Source organism: Mesocricetus auratus, unplaced genomic scaffold (genome assembly GCF_017639785.1).
Source record: "Mesocricetus auratus isolate SY011 unplaced genomic scaffold, BCM_Maur_2.0 Super-Scaffold_100006, whole genome shotgun sequence".
Taxonomy (NCBI): Eukaryota; Metazoa; Chordata; class Mammalia; order Rodentia; family Cricetidae; genus Mesocricetus; species Mesocricetus auratus.
Window position 1 is genome coordinate 77459367 of NW_024429190.1, and position 23579 is coordinate 77482945.

Sequence of the window (23579 nt, forward strand, 5' to 3'; positions counted from 1 at the left end):
CCACATGAAGTGGATTTAGAAACTAAATCCAGTTTATTTTTATTACTGTTTCACTCAGGTACTCATCAATACTATTTTACTAATTTATATAGTATGTCAACATATTGGAGGGAATATTTTTTGTTTTTTAAAGAGACAGGGTTTCTCTGCATAACAGCACTAGCTGTCCTGGAACTCCCTCTGTAGAGCAGGGTGGCCTCAAACTCACAGAGACTCGCCTGCCTCTGCCTCCTGAATTTTTTATTTTTTACAGATTTTGTTTTTCTTTCATGTATATGAGTATTTTACCTGCATATATGTCAGTACAGTACATGTATGCAGTGCCCCCAATAGCCAACACATAGGTGCCAGGAACCAAACCCTGGTTCTCTTCAAGAACAACACATGCTTTTTACTGTTCCAATTCTTCAGGCCCTGAGAGAAATTTTTAATGTGATAATTGTCTAATTGAAGCAATCAGAAAGCCTGAGTGTGATGTTTCAGGGCCTCTGCAGTGGCGGCTGACCACAGCTCTGCTCAAAGCACATAACCCCTGAAATCCATAGACTCATTGTCACTGAAACATGCTGTTCCAAGAGGGCAGTTTGGAAGGAACAAATGTGATGCAGTATACTTATCAATGATAAATCACTATAAAATGCTGTAAGTGCAGTGGCCTGAAGTTTTATTTTTAAGTGACCAAGCAAATCTATTAATATTTTGTTACTGTCTAAATTAGAGGAAGCTAATAATCTTAATGCCTCACTTTATTATGTTTATTTTTTTAATTGCAAACTCTTAACAGATATACTACACAAAAGATGGAGCGTAGTGTCTTCCCCAGAGAGGGAGATCACACTGGTGAATCTGAAGAGGGACTCAAAGCTGGGCTTAGGTGAGTGAGTCACCATGAGCATCCCCAGGAGAGAGCGAAGCAGCTCTGGCCTCTTGTCTTACTTTTGTTTATTTACTTCTTGGTTAGCCTGCAAACAAGTGGACTTCATTGTGGCATTATGATGTGTTGCTTCTTGCTCCTTCCCTGCCCTTAACCTATTCCCTGTCTTCTGGGTATCACCTCTGGCCAAGATGCTGACTTCCCACTCAGTCCACCATCCTCCACCCCAGTCATCAAATGCCAAAGATAATGTGCAGCAAATACTTCTCGAAGACTTAATTATTTTATCTAATTATCTACACTTGTTTCAAGCAGACAAATCATGAGACATTAAAAGAATGGAGATCATAAAAACCTTTCCTTGATGTTCTGTTTTACAGGATTTCAAATTATTGGTGGGGAGAAGATGGGCAGGCTGGACCTGGGTGTGTTCATCAGTTCAGTTACTCCTGGAGGACCAGCTGACTTGGACGGGTGCTTAAAGCCTGGTACTTTACATCTTGATGATTTCCTGTGTACTTTCTAATACATGAATTTGGACAGAGGGCAAAAGTAAATTTAGGAACAGCAAAAATGATGAGAAAGGGTGGAATTTTTTAATGGATTTATTTTACATACCAATCATTGCACTCCTTCATCTCCATTCAGAAGGGGTAAGGCCTCCCATGGGAGTCAACACAGCATGGCATATAAAGTTGGGGCAGGACCAAGCTCCTCCCCCTTGCATCAAGGCTGGACAAGACATCCCACCACAGAGAATAGGTTCCAAAGGGCCAGCTCATGTGTCCTGGTCCCACTGCTAGGGGCCCCCCAAAAGACCAAGCTACACAACTGTCACCTAGATGCAGAGGGTCGAGGTCAATCCCTAGCTGTCTGTCCAAAGTCTGTGAGCTCCCACATGCTCAGGTCAGCTGTCTCTGTTGGTTTTCTATCATGACCTTCACAAACACACACACACACACACACACACACACAGAGAACCCCACTCCCCCACCCCCACTCTCACTCCCACTCCCACCCCGAGAAAGGGCAGAATGTCTAAGGTTTGCTATGAGTCTTGCTTTGTTGTTGAAAATACTGGCTTGTGCATTTTTCAGGAGACCGCTTGATATCTGTGAACAGTGTGAGTCTAGAAGGGGTCAGTCACCATGCTGCAGTTGACATTCTGCAGAATGCCCCTGAAGATGTGACACTTGTCATCTCCCAGCCAAAAGAAAAACCACACAAAGGTAATGTGTGATAGTCCCAGTGTAAGTACCTCAACTCCTTGACCCAGTGAATTGGATGCAGGCGCTTATTTCCCATCTGACAGTCTTGACACATGCTGGTCTAATTGTTGTAATTTATGCATCAGTATAACTTCCATTTTGAGATTTTTTTCCTGTATCACTCATCTTCAGTAATATGAAAACTGAATTCAGTCTTGTAAAATGTTGTCACTTGTATTCCCATATTGTGGTGTGTTTCCTCTCTTCTCAGTCCTGTGAGAGAATTCAACCTTGTTGTTGTTATGTGATTGATGTGTTTATGTAATTCCTGTCTGTAAAGTCCTGTCCAAACGTCAACTTTTATGAAAAGGAAAATAATAAAGACTATTTTTGCTGCCACTTAAAGAATAGACCATAGTCTCCATCCCCTCCCACCCCCCACCCCCACTTATCCCACCTGCCCCCCTCATCCCACCCACCCCCCTCTTCCTGCCTTCATTACACAAATTACTAAGAGTATTGGTGAGGACAGCACATCCTGAAGCTCTCAGCCCCTGTGTGGTAAACAGTGCCAGTCCACAGGCACCGTCCACAGTCTCCACTACCCAGACCACCACCCTGACCAAACGCCCTGAACAGAGAGCAAATGGTGACAATTAAGTTACCTCACTAGTACATTTCAGGTGCATAGTAAGAACTTAAATATCCATTTTGACTGTCATTATTAATTATATTTTTCAAAAATAGCTATGGGAGCAGGGGGAGAGTACTTCTTGCTGAGTCATCTCCTGGCAGAGCTGTGCACAAGGGATGTTGGAGAGGCAATGAAGCCATGCTTAACACTGGCAGAAGCCCACTTGTGGGGGTGGAGTCACATGGTCTTAACACCTCCATCGTAAGCTGCCTGTCTCCAGCACATACACTTCAAGGGTGCGTTCACAGTGCAAGCAGTTTTCTCTCCCTCTCTCTGCCAACTTCCTTAAAGTGACATGGTAGTATACTAAAAATTCACTCCATTTCCCAGAGGAAACTGATATATGTGTTGTCTTCTATGTTGTTGATACTTGTGTGGTTTATGTATGTGTGATGAATGTAGAAAACACACTAATGTGTTTTTTATTAAAAGAGAAAAAAATTTACAGGCTGGGTAGTGGTGATGCACACCTTTAATCCCAGCACTCAGGAGGCTGCGGCAGGCAGATGTTTGTGAGTTCAGAGCCAGCCTGGTCTATAGAGTGAGTTCTAGAACAGCAGGGCTATTACACAAAAAAATACCCTGTCTCAAAAAAAAAAAGAAAAACAAACAAACAAAAAAAGAGAAAGAGAGAGAAATTTACGATAGTTTATGATTCTGTCTCACGTATTCATATGTGCATTCAGGTTTTGACATATGCTGCCAATTTGCCTTTCAGAAAGCTTATCAATTTTGAACTTCATAAATGTATCCATCTTCAAATGTGGCACCATATTTTATATTTTGAGAAATATAATAATTCATATAATTTTCTAGGCATTGGGCACATATCTTTAATCCCAATACTCAGCAGAAGCAGGAAGATCTTTTGAGTTTGGCACCAGCCTGGCCAACATAGCAATTCCAGGCCTGGTAGACATAGTAAGGCCCTGCCTCAAAAAAGTGTGTGTGTGTGTGTGTGTGTGTGTGTGTGTGTGTGTGTGTGTGTGTGTGTGTGTGTATGTCCATGAACCACATGTGTATGTGTCTATGCATACGTATGTGCATGTATATATATGTGTGAATATGTGTACTTATGTGTATATCAGTGTGTATGTAGGCATGTTTGTCACTTGACTTACTGTTTTCATTGTTGAACCTTAACTTTTAGTGCCTTCTACTCCTGTGCATTTTGCCAGTGGAGTGAAAAACTACATGAAGAAACCTTGTTACATGCAGGACAGTGCTACAGACCCTTCAGAGGACCAGTCCTGGCCACGTGGCACTCTAAGGCACATCACAGAGAGTCCTTTTGGGCTTTCCGGGGGCTTGCGGGAAGGAAGCCTCAGCTCCCAGGACTCCAGGACTGAAAGTGCCAGCTTGTCCCAGAGCCACGTCAATGGCTTCTTTGCCGGCCACTTAGGAGACCGAGGCTGGCAGGAGTCACAGCATGGCAGCCCATCCTCGTCTTTAACATCCAAGGTTGCAGAGAAGTTGTTCTCTGATGGTAACCGAAACAAAGCTAAAAGGCCAGGCATCTCTGACACAGCTGAGCTCTCTGACCACGGTGATTCTGACACAGATGACACTGCTTATGCCAGCAACCAGGATCATCAAACACCAAAAAAGGCATGGTTTAATTTTAATGCTTGGGCGGGACACACACACACACACACACACACACACACACACACACTTCATTTAGCAACCCGGGAAGATGGTAAATCTATTAGAGAGTAACATAACCTGCTATATGTCTGCATGTCTCTGCTAAGGAAGAGCAGTGTGAGTCTTCAGCTCCTGACCACTGCTGCCGCTTTCGATGCTGACCTACCGAGTGGAGGCTTTGAAAACGAACCCTGAGATAGCTGTGCTCAGATTAGGACACGTGTCAATAAGAGAACCCTGAAAAACTGCTTGTGAATCGTTCATGGCACGGGCAGTTGGAGTCCTAAGATGATGGTGACAGCAGTGGAAACCGCTCATTCTAGAAATGACAGGAATTGAAGGAAGTTCACGTTTCCAAGAGATGTAGAGGGGAAATCATAGTTCTTGTTCACGAAAGAGGCAGTATTCCTCACAAGAGCCTTCTGTCCTCAGACATGAGGCTTAGCCATTGCTCCCTGTTTAGACTGAATTTGCAGACACAAGCAAACTAAGTCAGGTTAGTCTGCTGGTATGTGTTAACTTTTTTTTTTTTTAGTTTTTTTTTAATTTTAAATAGCTTGTTTTACATGTCAATCCCAGTTCCCTCTCCCTCCCCTCCTCCCGCACTCCCCTTCCACCCTCCCTCCCACCCTATTGCCACATACTTCCACATAGGGGATGTCTAGAGTCTATCATTTTACTCTTGGTAGGGTCAAGGCACTCCCCTAAGAGTCCAGGCTGAGAGAGCATCTCTCTTTGTGCTATAGGCACATGAAGACAGATTGTATACCAGGAATAGACACTGATCCACAGCTCAGAGCCCCATAGGTTGTCCAGGCCTTCTCACTGACACTCACATTTGGGGGGTCCAGATCAGTCCCATTCTGGCCTCCCCACTGTCGGTCTGGGGTCCAAGAGCACTCCCCTGTTCAGATCAGCTGTCTCTGCTGGTTTTGCCAGCCCATTCTTTGCCAATTTGCTCATCATTCCTCTCTCTCTGTCACTGGGTTCCTTGGGTTCAGTTCAGTGCTTAGATGTGTGTTTGCCTCTGCTTCCATCAGTCCCAGGATGAAGGCTCCCGGATAGTTATAGACATCAAGTTCATTATCAGGAATGGGCATTCGAGGTGGTCCTTCCACTATTGCTTAGCTTGCCAATTGATGTTATACCTTTAGATCACTCGAGGTCACTCTGGTGCCTGATCTGTCTTCGATCCTATGATTCCCTCTTCCCCCTATTCTACCCCCACCCCCTCAACTTCCTGTTCCCCCATGACCAACTCCCTTCCTCTTTACCCCCTCTATTCTTCCCAGGTCCCACTACCCCCCCTCGCCCTGTTCCCCATCCATTCAGAGGATCTTGTCTCCATCCTCTTCTCTTGGGTACTATGTATATATGCATATCTTTTAGGTTCTTTCCTGTTTCCCAGACTCTCTATCTGTGGAAGTGCAGACTGGCCCTATCCTGATCCATATCTAAAATCCATATATGAGTGAGTACATACCATGTTTGTCTTTTTGCGACTGGGTTACCTCACTCAGGATGGTTTCTTCCAGTGCTATCCATTTCCCTGCGAATTTCAAGATTCCATTGTTTTTTTTCTGCTGAGTAATACTCCATTGTGTAAATGTACCACATTTTCTCTATCCACTCTTCAGTTGAGGGGCATCTAGGTTGCTTCCAGGTTCTGGCTATTACAAACAATGCTGCTATGAACATAGTGGAGCAGATGCCCTTGTTGTATGAACCTGCCTCATTTGGATAAATGCCTAAGAGTGGAATTGCTGGGTCTAGTGGTAAATTAATTCCCATTTTCCTGAGGAATCTCCATACTGATTTCCAAAGAGGCTGTATGAGTTGGCATTCCCACCAGCAGTGGAGGAATGTTCCTCTCTCTCCACATCCCCTCCAGCATAACTTTTAAAGAGCGTGGGTACTTACCAAACTCAGGAACAGAAGAAGCGAGGGGCACAGGTTCTTCCATTGGATTCTAGGTTTTCCTGTCTTATCTAGCTTCACTTTCTGGTGTGAGCTTCCTAAACAATAAAATAAGGGTGCCCTGAATTGATAGTGTCTGGAAAGTCTCCTGGCCTCTGTGTTTTTGATATATTCTATTCCCCAATACCTTGCTTTAAAAGAAACACACACCCCCGAAAATAACTGTTTCCACTAGCAGTTCATTTCTGCTCTAATTAGAATCTTCTTTTGTTTGTATTTCTTTGTTAAGGAACCTTCCTCCTCGATGAATATAAGCAACAAAATGAGCTTTAGAGCTTTCTCTGCATCACCTAAGCCTGGAGAAATCTTTGAGGTTGAACTGGCTAAAAATGATAACAGCTTGGGAATAAGTGTCACGGTACTGTTTGCCAAGGTTTTCGCCTTTTCTCTTCTTCACTTCCAGAAGTCTGTTGTAGCCCAACTGAATAGTTGAATTATTTTGCTTTAGAGGAGACATTTGCCAAATATATCCAAAATCTAAAAATTGACTGTCTTAAAACTTTTTTAAATTTGTACACTACTCTTTTTTCTTGTGGTTTAAAACAGTTGGCAATTGCTTGTTCTTCATACATTAAATATTTGCAAAATTTAAATATACCATGTGCAGAATATGAAATTGATGTATATGTTTCATGTGCACCTGACAGTTTCTGTATGAGTGTGAAATCAAGAGCTGCTTTAACTATTCTGTGAATAATGACCACAATACTTAATGTGCCAACTCTGCAAGATACATATTACCTTGTTTAAAACCTTCATTAACACATTTAAAACCTTTAAATAGAAATTTTAAAACTGTGCATACATCTTTAAGATAATGGAGATATGTACATAAAATATTTGATGAAATTATTTTAGAATCTATGATATGTTATTCCTGAATTGTAGCTGTATCATTTATCACATTCTAAGAGTGACTGATCATTACATAAGGCAGACGACTAAAGCCAGTGAAATCAGCTCTGTAACAAACTTTGATCAAAAGCCTCGTTCCTACACTTAGAATGTAGAGCTTTCTTCTCTCCCCTACTTCCTTTATAATTACATCATCGTTTTATGATAAAAGAACGGTAGAAAACAGATCTACTAGACCTTTAGCATTTTTGAAAAGCTGCTCAGAGGATCAGGAGAGATGGCTCAGTGGCTAAGATGACCGATTGTTCCTCCAGAGGACACAAGTTGATCCCCAGCACCCACATGGTAGCTCACAACCATGTCTAACTCCAGTTCCAGAAGATCCAACACCCCTTCTGACCTCCTTGGGCACTGTACTTGAGCCAAAACACATATACACATAAAGTAGAATGACAACAACAAAAATATTATTTAGCCAAGTGGTGGTGTACACACCTTTAATGCCTGCACTTGGGAGACAGACAGGTGGATCTCTGTGAGTTCGAGGCCAGCCTGGTCTACAGAATGAGTTCCAATTACACAGAGAAACCCTGTCTCAAGAAACAAAACAAACAAAAAAACAATAAAAACTGGATACACAGCCAGCACCTGTAGCCCAGCACTGGAGAAGAAGAGGAATCCCAGCGCTTACTGATCAGTCCAGCCCAGTCAGAGAGGCTCCATGTGCAAAAAGAAACCCTACCTCAAAATTAGAGAAGCAGTTAAAAAAAGACATCCAGCATTGACCTCTAGTCTAACATGCACACACACACATATGAATGTGCACTTGCACACATGTACACACACTTGCATGTGTACACACAATCTCTCCTACCAGTCTTTCTTGTTTGTTTGCTTCGGGATTTTTTTTTTATTTTGGAGACAATCTATCCATGTGTCCTTGCCTGGCCTGGAACTCACAGAAATATACCTGCTTCTCTCTCTCTTCAAAGTGCTGTGATTGAAAGTGTGTGCCACCATTCCCAGCCTCTTCTAAGATAAAAGAGAAGCTGCTTTTTCCTTAACTCAAGGGACTTGCTCTCAGATTGGCAGATATGGTCTAACGTGCATACACTGGGTGTTTCTTGGAATTATGTTCTTACACTGATCTTGCATAAATGGACTTTCTATCTGCTTGCTCATAATGCGTGACACAGAAAGGAAGGACAGGTTCTCATCTAGTCAAGATGCAGCAGACTGACACCTTCTGAGTTCAGTGGACAAATGCACTTTGCTGTTTGGAGAGCTTAGCTGAACAGTGTTGCTGGGTGTTAAAGTAACTGAAAATGCTGATGCAGTGTCACAGCTTTCTCTGATGACTCAAACCCTTCCTAGTGCTCGGTTGTGAAAGTAATATTTTCATGTTAACATGTGGTTCTTTGTCTTTTCTATTTAGGGAGGTGTGAATACCAGCGTCCGACATGGTGGTATTTACGTGAAAGCCATTATCCCCAAAGGAGCAGCAGAGTCAGATGGCAGAATTCACAAAGGTATGATGTCTACGTGGATGCAGGAATGACAGCACAAATGTCACAATAAATAAAAATTAAGGCCAAGTGTGGTGATGCTCATTTTTAACCCCAGCACTTGGGAGGCAGGACCGGGAAGATCTCTAAGTTTTCATGCCTCTGCATAGTGAGTTTCAGGTCATCCAGGGCTGCATAGAGAGACCCTGTCTCCAAAAAAAAAAAACAAGAAGGAAGAAAGAAGGCACCACAGAGTTGATAAGAGCCAGAGAGTCATGTAAGAACATGCTCAGCTTTGAGGCTGCATTTTAGAAAACTACTTGGTGACACGGCAACAACTCATCTTCCCACTGATTCCGTAGCAGCAGAAAGTGGCTTCTTCCCTGCTCAGCAGCAGTCACTGACTGTCCCTAAGAGCTTGCTAGAAAGGTGCTTTCTTCCAGTCTGTGCGGTTATAGTTCAGCTTCTCTTTCTTCATGATTTAAGGGCATTGCTACAAATTCATATTATTCTAGCCAGACAGGAGGTGCATACCTGTACAGTCCTGCACTTGGCAAGCTGGGGCATGAGTCACACATTATGGCCAGCCTGGGTGGGGCAAGGCCTCAGTGTTAAAACCACTGAGGTTAATAGCATTTCCTTCACGCATTGTTTTCAATTATCAGGAATACTTCAACAGTATTCAGTTATCTCCAAAATTTGTCTTGAGTCTCTCCTAAACATAAATGTGAAATAAGCCACCGGGTATTAAAAACCCTATAGAATTTTTTTAATGATTCACTTCTTTGAAAGTAACTTCCTTACTTACAGGTGATCGTGTGCTCGCTGTTAATGGGGTCAGTCTGGAAGGAGCTACCCACAAGCAAGCTGTGGAAACACTAAGAAGCACAGGGCAGGTAAGAGACCAGTCTGTCATGTAACTTAGAACAGCGGTGTGGAGATAATGTCAGTCTCACCCAGACCTGTCGGCCGGGAAGCCAAGGCAGGCACGTGGCACTCGGCACTGTTTTGCTTGTGACATTGTTTTCCTCCAAGTCGGGAAGCACATGCTCTGATGAGATTCTCCACTGGCAAGGCTGGGTCTGTGCAGTGTTTAGTGCTGTTCAGCGAATAGCTGATGGGAAGTGGTGGAGATTGTATTTTTAAATGTTTCATGAACATCTACAAACGTCTAATGATTTTCTACTCCTGTCGTCTTTCAACCCAAGAGCTAAATTTATTGTGTTCAAATATCTTTTCATGCAGGAGTTGAACAAATCATTTATAATAGTCTTTATAGTTACTATTCGATGACTTTTCCCCAGTACCCAAATTATCTATAACACACATACACATGTATATTTTATGTATGTTTGTGTGTGTATACATATAACATATATGTGTCTATTTGGCATGTTTTATAAAAGCATTTTCTCTTCCTGTCATGCTGATAATAAAAACTTAAGACTTTGAGTTCCTTTCTTCTGTTCCTATGTTGTTCTTTCTCTGTGCCTATATTTTAGTGTACCAAGCAATTAGTTACTTTATTATACCTCCAGCTACACAGAGTCCTATAACTGGATCTAGTTCTCTGGTCTTCTCAGTTGACAATGCACTGTTGTGTTTCCTCAGGTGGTTCATCTACTGATAGAAAAGGGGCGCTCACTGACACCCAAAGAACCTGATCCTGGAAGCACACGATGCACCCCTCCAGACCAGGATGCCCAAAGTGATGCCGCCGAGAAGATGGTGAAGAAAACAGCTCATGTCAAAGACTACAGCTTTGTTACTGGAGGTCAGGCCTACAGTTCAGGTCATGCCACTAAACTCCTTCACCTGTTCAAGTTCAGACTTCAGTATCTCTGTTCTTGTCAGTTATAAAACTCAGGCAGCACCAACCTGACCAAACATACTTAAAGATCTGGGACAATGAAATCATGTCTGAATGTGATCATTTAATAGTGCTGTAAATAACTGTCAGTTTTTCTACACATAGCAGTAATTTATCCTGTAGTGTTCATTTAGTTTCTTGAGACATGATTATGTCTCATTCATAAAAGAGCATCCCTCTCACCTCAATTAACAGAATATACAGCAGCTACAGTATGCAACTGTTAAATTTTAAATGAAATTTGGTAAGGAGAAATTAAGTATATATAATTTCTTAGAATGGCTTCAAACCCATCTACATGTTAAGTTTTTGTTTGATTGTTTTGGGTCTTGATTTTAAGAAAGGATTTCACTCCATAGCTAAGTTGGCCTTGTTACTCACTATATAACCCACTGGCCTCAGTTTCCAAAGTGCTGGGATTACAGGCATGTGCCATCACCCCTAGCTCTAAAGTTTTTATTTTTCTATTTTCTATTCCTGCACAGTAATCTCTTTAGTATTTCCCAAAGGCTGGTCTTCTTCACAATGTGCCAGCCTATACAGCCATAACAATAATTGGTAATAAGCCCAGAAAAGACGGCTGCTGCATGAGTCCTCACAAGGCTGGGGTGCCCTGCATTCTGAGATGCCGTAAGCGGCTCACATGCTCTCACTTTAAAATTGGGGATGGTAAATACAGTAATTGTTTTCTCTCTTATTTAAATTTCTATTCATTTCACAAATCTTAGTAACCCTGAATCAGTCCAGAACATAGGCCAGCATATACTACTGTCTTGACTGTGAACTTGAAGGGAATGTACCTACTTAATCATTTTCCTCTTTACCTCTTTGTGCAGTTTTTTTTCATTTTTTAAATTCTATTAATGTATTTTATTTATGAGAATTTTGTTAGAATGGCATTATAACTTAATCTGGATTAAAGTAGGCTTTACCAGAACATTACAGTATCAACTTATTTTTCCCTCACCCAAAGCTAGCATTTGTTTTGGTATTCTTGATGTGTCTACACTGTATACCTGAATTTCCTTGTAATCCTCCACTCCCCTTTTTTTAGTGTACTCCTTTTAAAACATTGAAACATGACTCCACTTTACAAATGATTCCCATTCAGACAGTTAACTCAGGTTTTATGAATGGAGTTGGGAAGATAGCTGAGTCCATCACTGTCTGCCGAGCAAGCATGAAGTTTCTGAGATTGGACCTCCAGCACCCATGGGAAAACTGTGCATGATGGATATATCTGTAATATTAACTGGTGGCCAGTGATGAATCAGTGAGCTCCAGGGTCAGTGAAAGACCCTGTCTCAAAAAATAAAACAACGGGTGGAGGGTGACAGAAAAGTACTTGACATCAACCTCTGCCTGTCATACAAACACACACACACACACACACACACACACACACACACACACACACACACACACCAACCACACATGAAAAAATAAGAAAGCTTTCCTGCATTAGGAAGAGAGTATGTGATAGTCCAGTGAGTTCTGAAAAAAGTGTGCCAGAACAAACTTCTTTAAAAGCATGCGAGAAAGAGTGTGTGTGTGTGTGCGTGTGCGTGTGTGCTCATGCTTGCATACTCAATAATATTTAACTTTTTCCCTAGATAATACATTTGAGGTCAAGCTGCTTAAGAATAGCTCGGGCCTAGGATTCAGTTTTTCTCGAGAAGATAATCTTGTGCCAGAACAAACTAATGCCAGCATCGTAAGGGTTAAAAAGCTCTTCCCTGGACAACCAGCTGCAGAAAGTGGGAAAATTGATGTTGGAGATGTCATATTGAAAGTGAATGGGGCCTCCTTGAAGGGACTGTCTCAGCAGGTGAGCCAGGATCTGAGGATGGGCCAGTGGGTGGAACCGTCCTTACTTCCTGCTGGCTCATATCCATCTTCCTCATGTGCATCCAGGAAGTCATATCTGCTCTCAGGGGAACAGCTTCTGAAGTGTCCTTGCTCCTCTGCAGACCCCCTCCCGGTGTGCTACCAGAAATTGATACTGCATTCTCAGTAAGGTTCCTGAACACTAATTTCTGTTGTGGTTGATTATCAGTCTTGTGTGTGCTAAACAGCAGTTACTAGCTGCTGCTGTTGTTTCCTTATGGGTTGGTGTAGTAGGTTCATAAGTAGTTGACTTTCTAAAGGTAATACCCATTGTAACCCCCTGATATCCTTCACTGTGTTCCTTCCAGACTCCACTCCACTCTCCAGCACAAGTGTTTCTAAACAGCAGCAAAGAGCCTTCTCGGCCACCATACTCAACGGAGCAGGGTACCAGCTCGAATGAAACTGAGACATCCAGTGGAAACAAGGAACAGCGCAAGTGTCCATCCAGGAGAGAGAGCTCCAGTGACAGCAGTGTGAGTGGAGAGGATGACTCTGCAAGAGCTGCACCCGAGAAACCAAATGTAACGGTGACTTCAGCTTTGACTCAAGCTCTGAACAACATGGTGTCACAGGAGCACAGTCAACATGAAGCACCCAGAGGCCAAGAAGAACCCACATGTACCATGTTTTACTTCCCTCGGAAAATGCCCAGCAAACTGGAATTTGAGAACAGGTATTATCAGTGTTGCATAGAGTGTCCAGAGCAGCAACAGCAGCAGCAATAGGTATTGTTCTAAGAATGCCCTATCTGGTGGGCTGGAGACGGCTTAGTTCTCAGTGCGCATATTGGGTACCATAACTGCTGGTCTCTGTGTGCGTTTATGTCCAGCCACACTTGCCTACATTTTTCCCTCCCTCCTTCCTGTTCTTTGATCCGAAGTGACCACAGCAGCCAGGCCTGTCATTCCAGGTACTTAGAAGACTGAGGAAGGAAAGAGTTAAAGGCCAGCCTCGACAACCTGCAAGACCCTCTCTCAAATTTAAAAAAACAAAACAATAAAACAATTTTCTAAGAGCAGGAGATAAGAACAGAACACTTGTTTAGCATGAATAAAACCCTAAATTCAATCCCCACTTTTGAAAACTAAATATATAAGTAAACAGGTAAAGGACCACAAGAGTAAGGTGTTGTTCTTATCTCCCTTTTCTTACTGGGCTGAAATCAAAATTAGAGCCCCAGTAACATTAGCTTCCATCTTGAATATCAGCTAGGAATAGAAAGTATAATCAAGTCTAACTTGTCTTACTGTCCTTATGTAATATAGTTTAAAAGCAGATAAAGGCTGGTGAGGCTCTTACTCAAAATCAGACAGAAACATGGAACTGAATATTGACACTGAAGTGTGTCCACAAATAGTGCTTCTTCTTTTACCTCAGTAGCCATCCACCGCCACCGCCAGAAGTGAATCCTGGACAGATGTGTCAGCCCCAGTCACAATTTGCTTCTTCTGACTCAGTGGGGAAATATTATACACATCTTGCTTCGGAACTGAACAAACCAGAAAACGTGACAACTTTGAAAAATGACTTGGGAAACCACCTTGAGGACTCTGAGCTGGTGAGCTTCTTTCCCTATTACAATGATTGTCTTTTTTCTCAATGAAGGTATAGATGTATGCATTTTCTGTTAGCTGGAGAAAAGCTCATATTATATTTATAAATGAGTAACAGCCCTCTCTGATGTTTCCCTGGTGAGAAACTGTGGGAAGGTGAAAAGAACTGTATGTTGCCCTGACTTTCTCCTCCTTCCTGCCATTTTGGCAGACACCTGCAGACAAATCCCCTAATTCTCAGGAGTCCTAGTAGCTTTGGCTGTGCACTGGGCTGCTGGCTTCAGAAGACTGGAAACAGTTACATTGAATTCCATATATAAAACTGCTAGTGCGATGCTTAGACCCTGCTACACACAGGTGCTTGTTGTCATTGTTTCCATATCTTGGATCTCTGTGAATCACACATATGCATATGTGTTCACGTGGGTGTATTTGTGTATGTCTGTCAACCTCAGACATTGTTTTTCTGGAACTATCCATTTTGATTTTTTGATACAGAGTCTCTCATTTGTCTGCCGCTCACCAAATGGGCTAAGCTAGTTGGCCAGTATGCTCCAGAGATATGCTTGCCACTGCTTCTTCAGTGCTGGAATTAATAAGCAAACACCATCATACCTGACTTATTACTACAGAGAGAGTGTATGCATGTGCTTGTAGGTGTGCACCTACATACACATTCATGTGTAGGCGGGTTCCCATGTGTGTAGACACTTGTGAAGACTAGAAGATGGTCTTAAGTGCTATTTATTACCCATAAGTGCTGTCCACTTTGTTTGAAACAGGGCCCCTCACTGTCCCAGAACTCACGAATTGGGATAGACTGTGCCAGCAAGCCCCAGGGATCCTCCTGTCGCCTCTTCTCAGCTCTGAGACTACAAATGCATGCCACCACAGCCAGCGTTTAAGTGGGTGACAGGGATTCAGCTCAGACCCTCATGCCTGTGTAGCAAGCACTTTCCTAACTAAACTCTCTCCCAATCATGAGTTAGGGGGTTTCTAATACTTGAATATAATTTTCTGTACATTTTTGTGTATATAACTGGAATATAGTATTTAATATATATTTAAATAATATATATGTATATATGTAATAGCCTTTAAGTATATATAGTTAAAACTATATATATGAGAGATAACGGAGAATTTCATAATGCATAAAACATATTTTGATCTCATTCACCCCCCCACTCCTCCCAGATCCATTCCCATGCCCCATCTCTACCCAAGCTCAAGTTCCCCTCTTTTTTTTTCTAAGTAGCCCACCAAGTCCAGTTTGTGCCACCTATATACTCATGGACGTGGGGCCATTGACTGCAGCATGGTTGACCTACCAGTGGCCACACTCTCTAAGAAAACCGACTCTCCCTTTCTCATCAACTTGTCAGTGGCTCCTCAGCTGGGGGCAGGGACTCATGTGTCCCTCCCTCCCTCTGTGCTGCAGAGTTGACTGACTTAGTCTTGGGCAGGCTACCACAGAGGACACAGTTTCATACCAGTTCTTCCTGACCTCTGGCTCTTACTCTCTTCCCACCCACCTCTTCTACAGTGACCCCTGGACCTTGGGGAAGGGTGTCTAATGCAGGTGTCCCATTTATGTCTCAGCTCTCCATGCAATGGTGTCTGTATTTTGGCCAGTTGTGAGTACCTACATTAACTGTTTTTTACTCTACAAGGAAACGTCTCTGGTGAGACCTAAAGGTCACTGATATTTAGGTATAGAGTTACCAAATTTATAGGGGAAATTATCTATTTACCAATAAAATAGTAGTACGTTGGTTCCTGGAGCCTGTGAACACTCCAACTGTGTGTTCTTGGTGTGATTTACAGTACTGGACATGTATCTTAGTTAGGGTTTTTATGCTGTGAAAAGACACCATGACCACAGTTATAATGTGAGGTTCCTGCAGCCATCTCACCCCAGATAAACACACAGGCACTATATTAATTATGAAACTCTTGGCCAATGACTACGGCTTCTAATCACTAGCTCTGTCTTAATTCTTAACCCATTTCTATTAATTCAAGTATTTCCACATGGTCTTATCTTACCAGAGAAGGGTTTGACGCATCCTACCTTCCTGGTCTCACATGGAGTCTGCCCCCTGCCTGGTAGCCCTACCTATCCTTTCTGCCTGGCCACTAGCCACACAGTGTTTTACTCATCAACCAATAAGAGAAACATATGTACAGAAGGACAACCTCACACAGTCTCCTTTTTTATACTGTATATGAAGACCAAAGGTGAGCTGAGGTACAGCTCACTGGGAAGACCCTTGTCTGGCATATGTGAGGCTCTGGGTTCAATCCTAGCTCTTTCAGATAGGGGAAAAAAAGACGAAGAACAAAGAGGAGGGAGGAAAGAGTCTTGAGACAAACACATAACTTCATACTTCAAAATGTCACATACTTGGAAAGTAAGGAACATCTGTCTACAATTGAGAAGACTTCTTGTGGCCAAGTTAAGTCAGCTTAGGATTTAGGTTTTTCCTCTCTTAACCAAGAGCAACAATATTCATGTGTGTTTGTCTATAGGACAAAGTAGACAACCATAAATCAATTTGCTCTTTCTCTAGGAAGTAGAACTTCCCATCACCCTAATTAAATCAGAAAAAGGAAGTCTGGGTTTTACAGTGACCAAAGGCAGCCACAGTATTGGCTGTTATGTCCACGATGTCATACAGGATCCAGCCAAGGGGGATGGAAGGCTGAAGCCTGGAGATCGCCTTATAAAGGTGAGACATTTGGGGGCTGGAGGACGCTCGGTGGTGGAAAATCAGCTACGCTTCTAGAGGATCTGGGTTTGATTCCCAGCACCAGCACGTTGGCTTACAACTTTCTGTTACTCCAGTTCCAGGGAACTCAGTTCCCTCTTCAGGACTCTGCAGGTCTCAGGCACACACACGCGGTATAGACATAGATGCATAAGAAAAAAATTATTTTAATTAAACATTTAAGGGGGATGGAGATATTTGTACAAATGGGACTGTCTTAATCCATTTTTGTGACTATTGTGAAATTCCTTACATAAGCCAACTTTAAAAACAAAAGAAGTTTATTTAGCCCACAGTGTAGGAGCTCAGCCCTAGAGAAGGCATCATATCTGTCTTAATTAGGGTTTCTATTGTTGTGAAGAGACACCATGACCATGACTCTTACAAAGGAAAAAAATGCAATTGGGTGGTTTACAGTTCAGAGGTTTAGTCCATTGTCATCATGGTGGAACATGGTGACATGCAGGTAGATATGGTAATGGAGAAGGAGCTGAGAATTCTACATCTTGAACCAAAGACAACAGGAAGTGAACTGAACTAGGCATAGCTTGAGCATAGGAGACCTCAAAATCCATCCTCACGGTAGCATACTTCTTCCAACATAGACCACACCTATTTCAACAAGGCCACATCTACTAATAGTGGCACTCCCCATGAGCTTATGGGGGCCAATTACATTCAAACTACCACACTACCTGTGTGAAAGGAAAAAAAATCACATCGCAAAAAGATGCCAGAGAGTCTGGGGTTCCACTGCTCTTTCTACAGGCACATCCCCTGACTAGACTTCATCACTTAAAGGTCACACCACTGAAGATGTAACTTCTAACACACAAGTCTCTGGGGAACAAAAGAGCCACATCCAGACCTTATCAGTGACCAAAGGCAAGTCAGCATTGGAGAAGGAAAGACGCTGAGTTAATTTGACAATTTCTCTGCTTTATGTTTTCATTTCCCACCACTTTACAAATGAAGGCTTCATCAAGACAGAGTGTCACGTGTCTGTAATCCCAGCACTTGGGAGGTAGAAGTGTTAGGATCAGGAATTCAATAGCATTCATGACTGTATAATAAGTTCACCATGAAACTCAAAGGGGGCACACAAGGAATGGAGCCCACTTGTTAGTGTGCATTGCATGTATAGTTTACATGAAGCTCTGGGGTTCAAACCCCAGCACTACATAAACATAGCTCAGTAACACAAACCTGTAATCCCAACACTTGGGATGTGAAGGCAGGAAGATTAGGTCATTCTCCAATACAACCTTCATACATAGCTATTTGGGAATTGCTTCAACTCCAAGTCCTTTTAATCTTTTCAGGGTCTCTCAAGTGCCTTAGACTGCAAGTTTCTTAAATTGTGAAGGATAAAATTCACATTTTAGTGGAGCAGTAAAGTGTTTATTTATTAGCAACTTTATATTGCTTATAATGGCTTGATCATTGTCCCTATGTTTTCTGCAGGGAACATGTTTCTAATAAATTAGAGATGATATCACTGTAAATCTTGTACTTGTTATAATCTGATTGCCTCCTTCCCTCCCTCCCTGCCCCCTCCCTCCTTTTGTAGGTTAATGATACAGACGTTACAAATATGACCCACACCGATGCTGTGAATCTGCTGCGAGCTGCACCCAAGGTCGTCAGATTAGTTCTTGGGCGGATCCTAGAGTTACCCAGGATGCCAGTGTTTCCCCATTTGCTGCCTGACATTACAGTAACACGCCATGAAGGAGAGTTAGGTAAGAAAAGGGCAGGCTTTTTTAGGTATGACTTTCTCAACATATTTAAATTGATACTCCTGTGACTGACATACAACTGTTTTCTATTCTTTGAAGGATTTTCTCTCTCTGGAGGTCATGGCAGTCCACATGAAGTAGTGTATATTAGTGACATTAACCCAAGGTCGGTTGCAGCTGTTGAAGGCAACCTGCAGCTATTGGATATCATCCATTATGTGAACGGAGTCAGCACACAAGGAATGACCTTAGAAGAAGCAAACAGAGCATTGGGCCTGTCACTTCCTTCAGTGGTGCTGAAAGCAACAAGGTAATGGGCATTGTAGAACCACTAATTCTCAGCCATCGAAAGAGTAACATTAGACAGGGTTTCCTGGCAGAGTCTAAGAAACCAAGCAAGCAAGTGTTGCAGTCTAATTCCAGTTAATAGGTAATTAGCATGTATCAGAATGTCTTCAGTTGCAAGTAACAGAAATACAGTTCTGGAATTTGTTTTGCTTACTTTCAAAGTAATAAAAGATAGTCAGCCGGTTCCTTTTTGCTGTTTGCCATTATCCCCTGTTTGTATCAGTTTTCTCTATAGTGGTCAGATGATTGTGTCGTTATGTATCTTAAACCTCCACATCATACATACCATCTAGAGCCATCTTCCAGCAGACATCTCTGCAGTCACCATTGATAAAGAGTGAGTGCCTAGGACTTTGAGAGGATCAGTCTCCAAACTGCAGTAGAAGATGGAAAGAAATCAGGTGGCTTTGGGCAACTAGGCCTTATTCATAGAACATGGGTGGCATCAACCCTCCTGGAACTCATGTCAGCTGTTGAGGCATGGAAGAGCCATGCCCACAGCATTAAATGCAAGCAGCAGCTTCTTCTACTTGCAGAGGAAAATGTTAAGAAAACATGGGTATTGATTTCCTATGGTTTCTCTAACATAGTACTGTAAACAACACAACATTATCAACTCTGCAGTTTGTTTTTTAGGTCGGGAATACAAATGGATCTCGTGGATAAAGTCCAAGTGTAGGTTACAACAAGAATCACGCTGCCTTGCCCTCACCACTTTCCTTGGTTTCTCAGCCCCTCTGTGGTCAAAGGCAGCACCTGCCATGCATGCTCCCTGCATCTATTACCCAGTCTCTTTCTGGCATTGATTTGATTATCCTGCCTCATCCTTGACTTGTTAGGGATCCAGCAATGACTTGACAGGTTCCTAATAATCCAAGTAAAAGTCCTATTTCTTCTGCTCTGCAAAGTGGCATCTCACATGTTCTCTGTACGATGAAATAATCATCAGAGCACAGACATCTTTGAGAAACATGCACGGCACCATGCACAGTACCCAAGAACCCAGGCTTTCTTGGTTGTAGACTAAGCCAAGCTATGTGAAGGGAAAATTGACAGTGTGTCTATGAATAATTTCTTCGAAAATACAAGTGTAAGGAAAACCATTGATAAACTTGTTTGTTCTTTTTAGATTGTGTACTTTTTCCTAATTCCTGACCTGACTCTCTTATGTGTCTAAACTTTGGATTGATACACAGTTGTTTTCATCAATGAAGGGGAATAAACGGGAAAGAGAAACTATTGTATGGAAATTCACATCCCTGTCAAGCTTAGGTGTAGGCTGAATGCTTTACCTCAAAATCAGGGGAACATTCTTTGCTCGGTCCTGGAGTGACATTCTGTAGCTGCTTTCTCTACAAATGTCATAGTAATGTCCTCCATGTTCTTCCTTCAGCTCTCTCTACCCTCACCACCCATGATAAATAATAGAAGCAATAATGGAAGGATGGACATTCAAGGTGACTCTGTATGTCAGAAACTATAAAGGGGGTAGAATTTACCACAATTAATTGCAAGCTAGCGACTCTAGCCTGTTACTATTTAGTGGATTCCAGAAGAATAAAAGGACTTTTATTGCTAATGGCACAGCAAGCAGCATGAGCTTTATGGATTCCATGTTTGTCCAGAGGCCCTAGAGAAGGCATGTGTGGGTCTTATATCACAGGAGAGGATTATTACTGAAGTTATCTGAGGAACCCTCATTTCATTGTAGCCTCTGAAGAGAGCAGGGCTTGGCTGCTTTGTTGAAGGGGATGCTGCATATCTCTAGGTTGCTCCTAGTAAACATAACCTTGAGAAATAGCCTGTGCTAAAGAGGTAAAGACTTTGCCTTCTCAAGCAGCCCAGCAGGAGCATACAGGTGTGTGGTGTAGGCATCCTTGAGTGTCACAAACTGATGTGTTAGCCCCTGTCCCTGGTATGCTTGATCACCTTGGGGCTGCTCTTGACCCCGGGTGGTACTGTTCTTTGTGTGATTCTTAGAGTGAAGAACAAAGTGAAAAGCGAGGAGGTCTACACCATGTTTCCTAGGGTTTCTATTGCTGTGAAGAGACACCATGACCTTGGAAACTCTTACAAAGAAAACATCTAATTAGGGCTGGCTTACAGTTTTAGAGTTTTGGTCTATTAACATTGTAGTGGGACGGCATGGTACTGGAAAGGTAGCTGAGAGTTCTACCACATCTCCTAATAGTGCCACTCCCTCCCTTTGGGGCCATCTTGTTGGAAGAAATGTGTCACTGTGGTGTGAGCTTTGAGGTCTCCTATGCTCAAGCTACTCCTAGTGAGACAGACCACTTCCTGATACCTACAAGATGTAGACCTCCTCGCTTTTCACTTTGTTTAGAGGGGGCTTCTTGTTCACTATTACATACATCAGACTGACCTGCAAGTTTCCAGGACATTTGGATTGTCCTGTATCCATCTTCCATCTCACTGTGGGAACACTGGAGTTATAGACAAACATGGGGAATTTCATTAAATCCTGTCCATACTTTGCAGGGTGTCTAGACTAAGCCCCTAAAGTGAAGCTTCTGAAATGACTAAAAAGTGGTCCAAAGGGTGTTTAAACTTCTTGAAACCTTCGTAATTGTTCTTTCTTTGTGTGCTCTACAGAGACGGTTTTCCAGTGGTGCCTAATTCATCAAGATCTGCCATCTCAGCACCCAAGATCACCAAAGCCAACGGTATAACACATTTACTTTCACAGGGCTTAAAAACAGGTGACTTTCTTCCTGGACAGCAAGTTGAATACTATCACTGAATTTTTCTTAACTTTCTAGAATGCTTTACAGGATCTAAGTGAAAATACTCTTTGAAAGATAACAACTCTGAAACTCAATATGTATTAGAAAAGTAACAGAGCAGAAATGTATACCCAGTAGACCTGAAGGCGAAAGTCTGTGTGTCCTCAGAAAATCCCCTGATATAAGCCTGCATTTCCTGTCAGTAAAACATTACTAGTGTTGACGTGGTGAGGTTATAATGAGGCATATAAACCACTGAGTAATTTATACAGACATTGCCGAGATGTTTCCTCTGTGCTAGGGACCCATCTGGGCATTGTGGATTATTCAATGTACAAACAAGTATCTATCTCCCATAGTAACAATGACAGAAACAATAGAAGAACTATAGCAGCAGTTGTCTTTAGTGCTCATTTATACAAAGCATTCCTGTAAGTGCTTTAATCCTCACAATAAATGAATAATGCTAAAATTACTATTGTATCATAGCAATACACAGTGAAAGAAACTGAGGCACTGAGAACCTTGATAACTTTGCCCAAGCCTGCTGTCTTAGTTAGGGTTTCTATATCATGACCTTGGCCACTCTTATAAAAGAAAACATTTAATTGGGTCCATTATCATCATGGTGGGACATGGTAACATGCAGGAAACCATGATGCTGGAGCAGTAGCTAAGAATCCTGCATCTTGCTGGCAACAGGAAGTGAACTGAGACATCAGGTGTGGCTTGAGCATGTATGAGAACTCAAAGTCTGCCTCCACAATGACGCACTTCCTCCAACAAGGCTATACCTTGTAAGAGTACCATGGCCTTTGGGAACCATTTCCTTTCAAACAACCATATCTACAAAGTTAATGAAGAGTAAATCCCAAATTTAAACCCAGAATATCTGTTATATGATCAGGATCTACAAATGTAGCTTTTATTCCTAATGCTGAGAGAGATATTAGGCACAGGAATGTGGGTGAACTAGAGCGCTATGAACTGTGCACTTTGTGCAGAGAGTCTTTCACATTCAAAAAGAATAGCATCGAAATGCCAACGGCAACTACTAGGAGCTATGCCATAGCAGTTTGTCTATTGGAGCCAAAGGTTCATTCCCTGCCCTCCATCAGTTCATTTTCCAGCAGGCAAGCTCACAAAGCACTGTAGAGAACATTTTCTGTCTGTCTGTCTGTTCAGGCCCAGCACCCTGTGAAAAGCACCTATCTGCCATCTGTCTTGACTTCCATGGAACTAAGTTCTGTGAGACCAAGAGGGGAAAGAGTTAGAAAGCAAGAGAGGAGGTTGAAAATAACCTGCCTATGATATCCTATGGTATGCCAGGAGGAATTTTAGATCTAGTAGCTTGATGGACTTTTTAAGCTATTTTCCTGGAGTTCTAAAATGTATTATATCGCTTTCAAATAAAATGAGACAATTCCTGGGGTCTGTATAACAACAATTACAAAGGTACAGAAATATATTCATAAAAGTTCCTCAGCCTTTATCCTCCTACCAGGTTTACCAGTATTATCTACAGATCATTCTCAGATACAAGCCCTAGAACCTATGTACTATAGAGAGGGGGGAAAATCAGTATTTGATCTAGAAATATACTTGAAGAACTTTTCCATTTATCCACGTGTTGTGCCTGTGCTAAAACACTTTGTGGAATGAACCAAGCAAGTGTCCTCTCCCATACAGTAATAGAGTGAATCCAGTTCCACACTGGTGTCACTGTAACATTGCTCCCATTCAGGTAGGATAATTACTATTTGGGGTCTCCTACTTGAATCATTCAGGCCCAAACAGTTTGTTTTGTTTTGTGGGAGTTGGTGCAGAGTCTTCCTCTGTAGCCCAAGCTGGCTTCAAATTCATAGCAACCCTCCTGCCTCTGCCTCCAAAGCACTGGAATTACA

The 23579-nt window shown here is 42.3% G+C and overlaps 1 protein-coding gene across 1 annotated transcript in view; it reads left to right on the forward strand.

Moving 5' to 3' along the window:
* The window catches only part of Ptpn13 (protein tyrosine phosphatase non-receptor type 13), a 161325-nt gene that overhangs the window by 113204 nt on the left and 24542 nt on the right, over positions 1-23579 (forward strand). The window contains 16 exon segments of the mRNA XM_040747543.1: positions 785-874; positions 1255-1362; positions 1972-2103; positions 3927-4384; positions 6630-6758; positions 8691-8784; positions 9571-9656; positions 10372-10534; positions 12244-12458; positions 12545-12643; positions 12826-13193; positions 13901-14078; positions 16647-16805; positions 18415-18586; positions 18683-18893; positions 21545-21615. Of these exon segments, the coding sequence (XP_040603477.1) occupies positions 785-874; positions 1255-1362; positions 1972-2103; positions 3927-4384; positions 6630-6758; positions 8691-8784; positions 9571-9656; positions 10372-10534; positions 12244-12458; positions 12545-12643; positions 12826-13193; positions 13901-14078; positions 16647-16805; positions 18415-18586; positions 18683-18893; positions 21545-21615 (2733 nt within the window).